General features: G+C 37.6%; 1 protein-coding gene across 1 annotated transcript in view; it reads left to right on the forward strand.

Moving 5' to 3' along the window:
• LOC149201258 (uncharacterized) overlaps nt 1-8,902 on the forward strand; it is a 103,760-nt gene extending 94,858 nt beyond the window's left edge. Inside the window, exon 2 of the mRNA XM_089402906.1 lies at nt 7,578-8,902. Coding sequence (XP_089259032.1) covers nt 7,578-8,566 — 989 coding nt within the window. The 3' untranslated portion in view covers nt 8,567-8,902. The remainder of the gene's footprint in view (nt 1-7,577) is intronic.
• The last annotated feature ends 489 nt before the right edge of the window (nt 8,903-9,391 follow it).

A 9,391-nucleotide genomic window follows, 5' to 3' on the forward strand; every position in this document is an offset into this window, starting at 1 on the left:
ACAACTAATTTTTATTTTTATTAAAAAATGAAAATGAAAATAAAATTTAGTAATGTAGCGTAAACATGAATGATACATTAAAATATAAAAATAAGAAATATTACTAATTTTGAAATTCAAATTACAAAATAAAATACTAATACTCTCTAATCATCATTGTGCATCACAAAAACAAATCTTGTCATCATTGCCCATTGTCAAGAACGTAAGAAGTACTATTAGTTTGCTACATCCTACAATCTACCACTGTCTACATAATCATTCTATGACGCATGATGAATCATTTTAGAAGTTAAATCGCAGATAAAGCCTAAAAGTAAAATTTAATAAAACTGTAAACATGAACAAGTCATTAAAATTTAATTATAAATCCAAAATTAAGAGTCTAGAAAACCATGGATTATAAATTTATAAATTATAGACTATAGTCCAAAATGGAAAAATAATACATAGTCACTAGTGTAGGTGCCAAATGGAAAAATCAAAATGTCTCAAGACAACAAAAAAGGAAGTATGAGTCAATATCCATAGTAGAGTGAAGGCTGAAGCTACTCAAAAATTCATATCTTTTGCATCAAGCCTATCTGAAAATGCTTGAGCATCACTTTCTTCTCTCCCATAATCATCAATGCTTTGCAACTGCGGCACAATGTCATCTAATGGTACATTAACCAATCTTGCATGGATAGATGGCCCATCATCATCATCATTATCATCATCGTCATCATCCTTCTGGGAAGCATCCTCAAGATATACATCCCCTTGTGCTGCAGATCTCTGTAAATACTCTAGTGTCTTCCTTGTAAGAAGGCAAACACTGTGGTGCACATAAACTAGTTTCTCCGCTCTTTTAGAGGTAAGCCTATTTCTCTTAGTAAAGTGGATAAAGCTAAGTGTAGAGCAATTCCTTTCTACAGCTGAAGAACTAGTAGCGTGAAATAGTAAACACATAACAAGAGTGCGTGTTTCTGGTGCATTGTCCTCATACATCCTCCACCATCCACTGAGACTTCTTTGTGCCATTACCAACAAATATTCCTTTGTAGCTTTAGAGAAAGTGGGTTACTGAGCAAAACAAAATAAAGAAACTATTCTTGAAATATGGTTGCTTGCTCTAGTTTATACATCTTTTCCATGGGATTAATAAAGCCTTGCTTCACTTCATGGTCATCTACTGGTGAAATTCTGCCTTCCCTCTCCACATACAGTTGAAAATAGTAGTGAGAGAAGGTCTTCTCTATGCATGTGCCTTAGCTAGAGAAAGACCACGATCAATATTTCTTTTACCATGGACGATTTCATGGAGCTGGAGAATTCATGCATAGAGTTGGAGGACCAGTTATGAGGATTCTTCCTTCGGTTTGACCACAGATCAAGTTGTAGTTATAAATTTAGATAAAATGAGTTGGGAGCTCCAATTTCTAATTGAGGCAAGGACGAGTTAGAGGCAAGTTAAGAAGTCAAACAAGTCAATTTGGAGACAAGTTAGAGACAAGTTAAACTCAGTTAACAAGTCAATCACAACAACTATTGTAAATTTGTACTTCCCAATTTTAGCATGGATTGAACTTATAAAGGATGGACGAAGGCACAAATTTATTCATTTTTGTATGCACAAGGTTGTGCGTGTGAGAGATCTTGTTGAGAGCGCGTACTTTGGAGGAGCTAATACATTGTGATAGAGTGACTTATTGCTACCAGTTTTGCGCTAGGATTTAGGAGATTTTTCCTAAATAATAGGGGCCAAGACTACACTAGGAAATTGGAGATTTCCTACACAAAGGAAAAGGGCCAGACATGCTGTAAGCAAGTAGGAGTAGAGGTTGATAGGTTCCAGGGTGTGTACAACTAGTATAGCAGAGAACAAGTGTGTTCTCAGGGTCACTATTTGCCTTGTAAGAAATCTAATTGTTCAGAACAATAAAATTCTACAACAAGAAGTGGGTTTTCCCAAGAAAAGTTTGTCTTTTGTGTGATTGTGTTGTTTATCTATGTTTTATTTTGCTGCGTATCTATTGTTGAGAAATTCCGTGTCTTGGTGAAAAGAAATTAGATTCAGATTCTTCATCATACTAGTTGTAGAATTTTAGTGGAAATTCAACACATACGACTTTGGATTAAGTGCATAAGCAACCATATGAAGAGGTGTGCTTAACTTGTTCCATCTTTTTTCTTATCAATTTTTGGAGTTCATTAAATAACACCAAAGAGGGCTCTTTTGACGAATGATGGACTTGATCTTTCCAATCATGCTATCAATTGACTCATATATTTCCCCAAGGCAAGGGGAATCTGAATCTGCATACCTGATTAGCTCCACTATTGGAGCAGTGAAAGAGACAATGTATTTCACATCAACCCACCAATCATCATTTAACACCAACTGCATTACCTTCTTTCCTTGATCTATTTTCTATTCCCCCCATGTAGACCACTCGAAACTTATAACAGTGACCTTTAGGGCATGTTGCACCTCTAGCATACGGGCAAGAAGGATATAGTAGGTGACATACCTTGTATCTGTTGGTTTCAAGAACTCCTTTTTTGCATAGCTTCTATAAATAGCTAGAGAGGCATGGTGGTTACAAATGAACATTTGCGCCTCTCTTGCATCCAAAATAATGCGAGTGATCCAAGAAATTTTACCAATGTCTTTTAAGTGCATTATTTAAACCATGCTCACAACAAGGAGTCCAAAATAGATGCTTGTATATGCTTTGAATCATCAACTCTGTAGACCTACAAACCGGTGCAACATCTGTGATAACTTGAACTATGTTTGTAGGACCAATCTCCTCAATTGCATCCTTTAATACCTCATACTGAAAGGCTGCATTGTTCATCTTTTGGTACAATCAATTTCCCTTAAGAAATATGGTCCAGTTGGAGAGGTGACAATGATGTTCAACAAATGCCTTTGTTGAATATTTGTCCAACCATCCATGACGATTGAATGCCCATATTCAACCCATGATTTTTTAAGGCTGTCCATCACCCTTGCTTTTTTGTGACCTCTCTAACAATGTTGTCTTCAATTTATTGTAACGAGGGGGTTGAAATGATGGACCAACAACAATGACTTTCTTCATCATCTCTTTGTACTGAGGGGAATGGGTGACATTAAATGATATTCCATTGGCAAAGAAGAATTCAACCACTGCATCCTCTGCCTCATTCTTGCATTGCACATTGAACCATTCTGTCGCAACAACTTTGGCTTTTTTACTTGAACTAGATTTATTGGAACCATAACTCCCAAATAAATCAGTTTGATTTTTTCATTGATTTCTCTTTGAGAGTATTCTTCTTATGTGCTTAAAACTTTTTGTTTTTTGAAGACAGTAGGGTTGTCCTCCATCTCTACAATGCCACCTATGGCAACCATGTGAAGTTTAGTAAGTTCAATTCTATTTTCCAATGAACAGGTGCATGCCTTTACTCCATCTCGAGAAATAGCCAAAAGATGATCGTAAACCCTAGTGTAGTTGCCCTTAAAATTATGACCATAAAAGTTACATACCTAATCCTCTCAACCACCATTGTTTTTCTTCTTATTCTTGGTGATTTTTTTTGACAAATTGAAGCAAGGGTTTCTTTGTGTTTTGATTAAAACAGAATTTTCTGTTGCCCCCTACTAATGTTTAACCCTTGGGTTGAGCAATTGTTGAAGTATTGTTGTCCATTTGATTTGTTTTTGGAGGTGATGTCTAAAATTAAAAGAAAATGACATTTAAAAATTTAAAAATGCAATATATTGCTTTAAAATTTTAAGAAAAATTAAAAATCTGAGACAATAGACTGAAATCTGTTTCGAAACAATGAACATCCTCAATTGGTTGAATTTGCTACCTGTTTCAGGCCATTTTCCTTTCACTAAAGCAATAGCTTTTCCCTTCCTCACGCCATGGCTACAAGCGCTTCCACCCGTCATCGTTAATCTGGTTGAGTGAAGGAAATCTGCTTCCTCCCTTCCTCCCTGTTACACATGCTTTTACTCTGCGTCTAAGAACTATACCACTAATGTTACGGCGAGATGATCAAATGCCTTCTACGCCTGTCTGATCTCAATCAAATTAACTAGATTATTTGCTCCCACCTTCACTTATCATCTCACCGGTGATCTTCACTCACCGTCTTGACTTCGCCCGCTGTCTCACCTCTCTCACCTTCGTCGCCATGAGTGGAGTGTATGGCGAGTGGTCGTATGCGATAGGTTTAGGGTTTAGGATAGTTTTAGTTTTATTTTTAATTTTGAACTTTAGTTTTTATTTTTTAAATTTCAATTTTCTAAAGTTTAAATCAGGCATGATATTGGGGGATGCCATAACGTCCCCGATTTATTGAGGGACCTTTGGGATGTCCCCTAAAAGTCCCCATTTTTTTGAGGGACGACCTAGAAGTCCCCACATCCCCACATCCCCAATGGTGTCCTTGGCCAATTGGGGACATTTTTGACGAGTTCCAATGTAATTAGATCGTTGTGACGAAGGAAATACCATAAATTTTGGTGGGGACGAGTCCCCGTGCAACATAGAAAAAAATGTAGCATGTCAAGTCAATATTTTGTTTCAGCAAGGGGTACATTTTTAATAGGGTCATGATAAAGGAGTTCGATAACCAATGAGGGCTTGGTGCTTTTGATTAAATACTAGTTCCATATCCTCGTACATGACAAAATCCAATGGAGATTTTGCAATCCGCCCAATCCCAAAATCTTGAAAAACTGTTAAGTTTTCTGGATTTTAAGTGATCTAAAATTCTACTTTCTGCATATGAAATCCAATGAGGTCGGAACCACTCTCAAACATCTTGAGTCATTTCATGGTAATGTTAAAAATTTAAGTAAAAGTGACATTCTCATTTTCATCATTTTACTTCAAGAATTTAACATTACCATGAATTGCGTAGCAATACTAGGGCCATAGGTTTGAATATTGGGCTGTCCCACTCAAATTTTCTTGTTTTTTCTAAAGCAAATTGCATTTTGAGCGTATTTGGCCAAATTTTATAGAACTGGCCGGTTCGGAATGAAACCGGCAGGTTTAGTGAAAAAAGACCTGTTTGGTACGGAATGGGCCGGTTCGATGACAAAACTGCCCGGTTCAGTACTGAACTGGCCATTTCCGGTTCCAGACCTTGAACTGGACAGGTTTGTTCCCCAAACCGGTCGGACCAGCCGGTTTCACTGGTTCCAATAACACTGGTACATACTCTACCCCACTCTGTATTTGAACCTGTGACCTCTTACAAGGAAGCACATGTTCTTAACCAATAAGCCCATTCAAGATGTAAAATTTCAAGTCCAAAATTACCTTTGAATATATTGGTGTCTTTTTAAAAAGTCTTTTTAATATTTTATTTGATATGCTGTACATGTTGAATTTCAAAGTACCAATGTATTAAAAGTTGAAATTGGACTAGTAATTGATCCAGGGTCAGTTTAGACTGGGATCGGAATTGGCTTATGACTAGGTTTATGAATCTGTTCACTAAAAATATGTGTTACTGGATCTGTGCCACCTCTATGTGTAGGATCTATGGATCTGCCAAGGCCCAGGTGGGATCTATCGTGCAAGTGGCTCCCCGGGAGAAGGAAACAGATCCCGAGGCCATGAAATGAATCCTGAAACTTCCAGTGCCTTTTCAACCCTTTGGTCCTCCCCCAAAAAAATATTTTTTAATGAAAATAAAACTTCCAAGACCTAATATCCTAAGCTTAAAATCCTAGACTCATTCCTAGGCCTGATCTATCCTAATGTCAAGACCTGCTGTTGAGGTCTGATCTATCAGGTTTTGTTCAAAATGTTTGATTTATCATTATGGTTAAGGTCTGCTCTAATCTAATTTGCTATAGTGTTGGTCACTCCATTGACACTGTTATTTAGTCATGCCGTAGCCTTCAAGAAAACCACTGTATTCACCGCTGATATGGACATGTGGATCTGGTTCACAAAAACTCTGTAATAAGCCATGACTTGCTACATGCTCACACCAAAATGGTCCTCAACAGCATCAATAATCAAATATGGTGACAACTTATCAAAATTATCGCTTAATGTTGAATATTAACATGCATGAGCATTCTGTTTTTCTGTTTTTGGTTACGACCTGTAGTTCTACTCCTGTGATTCCTAAATGGTTCAATCTTGTCTCTGTTTTTTTTTTAAATTTATTATGAAAATTATTTTATATCTTTTTCTATTTGTCATTTCCATGCCATATTTGGAATCCTGGCTTTTCAGAAATATGGCAGATCTATCTTGATCTGGATCTGTATCCATATGCTGGTAAATTAGCTAAAAATACACAAAATGTTCAAATTTTAGTAATTTTTTTTTTAAATGGACAGTTTGTACCAGTCAAACTGGTTGAACAAGTTGAATGAACAGGTTGAACAGGTTCACAACCTGCTCCAGGGTCCCCCGGGGCAAGGAATTAGCCATCCAGGTATCGGTTTGAACCCTCCATATACCTGGATGGCTAATTCCTTGCCCAGCTCTTTCCCACCGAAACCCATTGCCCTCCAATCATAATAAATAAGATAGGATAAGCTGTCCAATCCTTATTTCAAATTTCAATGCCCTCCACTAAACTGATATTATTTTAATCATGATATAAATAAGATAGGATAAACTGTCCAATCCTTGTTTCGAAGTTCTTTTTACCTATCAATATCCTCTCAGAACTTTACAGATGGCTGAAATGTTGTGCTAGGTTAGTTTAGTTTCGTAACCCAATTGATTTTGGTAAACAATTGAACTACTTATCTATAGCCTTCTCTAGAACATGGACCATTGGCTGAAGGGTTGAATGATACTTGAGCAGTTTTGCTTGTCTGTGCAGGTAATGGCCAAAGGCAATTCTGAATAGTTTTTGTATTGGGTAGTTTGTCGAGCAATTATTTTGATGCAATCGTGTCCATAATAGGTGCATTTATAAGTGACTGCTTGTGATTTTATTAGATTAGTAGTCCAAATGCATAAAAATCCTTTTTCAAATATGCATCTACTTTCCCAAAATAAAATGAATGTTAATCTCATTTGTGAACTATACCATACGGTTTTCCCCACTTAAAAGAATGCCAATTTAAGGACTGGATTGTTAATCATTTAATGTTTTGGTTCTTCGGAGAGATTCTTGTTCTTTTTGCAGAAGATTAGGTGCCTGCTAACTGTGATTTTCTAAGTTGTCTTAAAGGGTTTCAGAGTCTTTTGTATCTTCAGATGTAGGGTTGTCCAAAGGGAAGCTCAAAGGATCTACTCATTGTGACGTGTGAGGTTGAATTTGTTTGCAAGGGTTTCCATCGTGGTCCAATTGTTTACAAATTGATGTTTATATTTCTGTATGTATACTGGTTAGCTGATGATTTGATTCTTCAAACATAGATGATTATTATGCTTAGTATGCCTTGAGCAGAAAAATTCCTTGAACTTGCTGACTCTTACATTATTTTGAAATTTCTTACGAAGTTGGGTTACCTTTCCAAGGTGGGTTTTACTCAAGTTGTTTGCAACAATTTCAGCTTCCAATGGATATGTTGAGATCCTGCATGACATGTTTGGTCTTGTTTCTTGCAGATGTAGTGGAAAAATTGAGTAGAAGTGGAAGGCAAATGGAGGCTATTCAGTTTATCTATGAATTTGACCTTGTAGAAAAAATTCCACCTGTGCCTTTGTTGAAGGCATATCTGAAGGAGCAAAAGCAACTGTTAGAGGAATTAGCAGAAAGGGAAAGCAATGCTGTTGGGGCACAGGTCTTTCATGTTCTATCGCAGAATGATGCAACCAAAAGAGAAATTGAATCATTGAATACTGTAATTAAGTGCATTAAAGAGCACGAACTTGAATCAGAAATGTCTACTGAAGATCTTGAAGAGCGTGTGGTTGAGTTGGAGAAAACCAAGAAGAAGAAGCAAAGATCTGCAGAAGACATCAAGTCTCAAACTGAAGGGGCTCAAACCAAGGAGGAGAAGAAAAGATCTGCGGAAGACGTCACGTCTCAAACTGAAGGGGCTCAAACCGAGAACAAGAAGAGAATATTTGCAGAAGACATCAAGTCTCAAACTAAACGGGTTCATCCTAGTGATGGTGGTGGTGTTGCAGGTGCTGGTGCTGGTGCTGATGACGGTTCACTGCTCCCTAAACTTTCCCCTCCCAGTGCCTTTGCCATTTCCAATTCTTCTGCACCGCTCCCTAAAACTACCACCACCAGTGCCTTTACCATTTCCAATTCTTCTGCACTGCTGCCTAAACCTACCCCTCCCAATGTCTTTTTCCTTTCCAATTCTTCTGAATTATATCGTCCTTCTCCAGTGGTCAGTATCCCGTCTTACAATTTACCTGGTCAGGGTGTATATGATAGGGGAAGCGAAGGCATCTATCGGCCAGCCTATGTTGTAGGAAGCAACCCATCATCTCTGTCAAGATCTTATTTATATCCATCAGACAGTCTACAGTCATCGTTGTATGGGGCTGGCCCTTTTCATGGATCAACCAGTTATGCAACTTACAATATTGGCAGTGGTGTGCCTCCAGCAACTTCCTACAAGTATTCATATTTACATTAGGTCTGTTTTGTTTGGTATTTTGGAAGCCATGTCCTGAGCTGCTGATGCCCACTGAACTGCCTGCTAAATGAGCTTTGCAGTTATAAGTCTAGGAAGCATAATCTTTTCAATGATTAAAATGTAATTTTTTTGTTTTCGCGGAAGGATCAGCAAAATAGTTTTGCTAAACTGTCTGAAAGTCACTCTTTAATTCTGTTCTTTAAGTCTTTATTGTTGAGCTTATATAGTGGCTTTGTCTGGAACTCTTCTGATCCTATCTAGATCATGTTCCAATCAATCACATGGTTAGGATTATGTACATGTTATTTTCAAGTTAACATGCAATGCAATTTTATATGCAACTAGCCCTATCTTATGAAACACTTCAAATGGACCATAATATCATGGTGTTAGCTTGGCACAGCTTCTAAACTTCAAGGAACTCTTCCATGGCTTCACTCGAAGGGAAAGCATGATCTTCAACACAGAATTTTGCAGGCACCATAGTTTTATCTACATAGCTTTCTTGCTTTTCTTGGGCAAGCTTAAAATTCTATTTGATTATACCAATTTCCTGCTCCATTCAACATTTTCGGCCCAAGCACAATTCTATTTGTTAGATTATCCTAGTTCACTGGTGTTCGTGCATATTTTTTTGTCTATTCTGAGTAAAATCCTGCCAGATCCACCTGAAGGGATCACATCCTGCTGGCCAAACTAATCAGACCCTAACCCTGAGGGCATTGAGGAGAATTGACCCTGTGACCTCCCAATGGTGAGGTGCTTTAGCAACGGGGCTTCGACCAATTGAGCTAACCCCTGGGGTTGTGTTCATGCATCTTCTAC

The sequence above is a fragment of the Pinus tabuliformis genome, chromosome 2_1, assembly GCF_031772625.1.
Source record: "Pinus tabuliformis cultivar Carrire ecotype Pingquan chromosome 2_1, CPIR1, whole genome shotgun sequence".
In the NCBI taxonomy this organism is placed as follows: Eukaryota; Viridiplantae; Streptophyta; class Pinopsida; order Pinales; family Pinaceae; genus Pinus; species Pinus tabuliformis.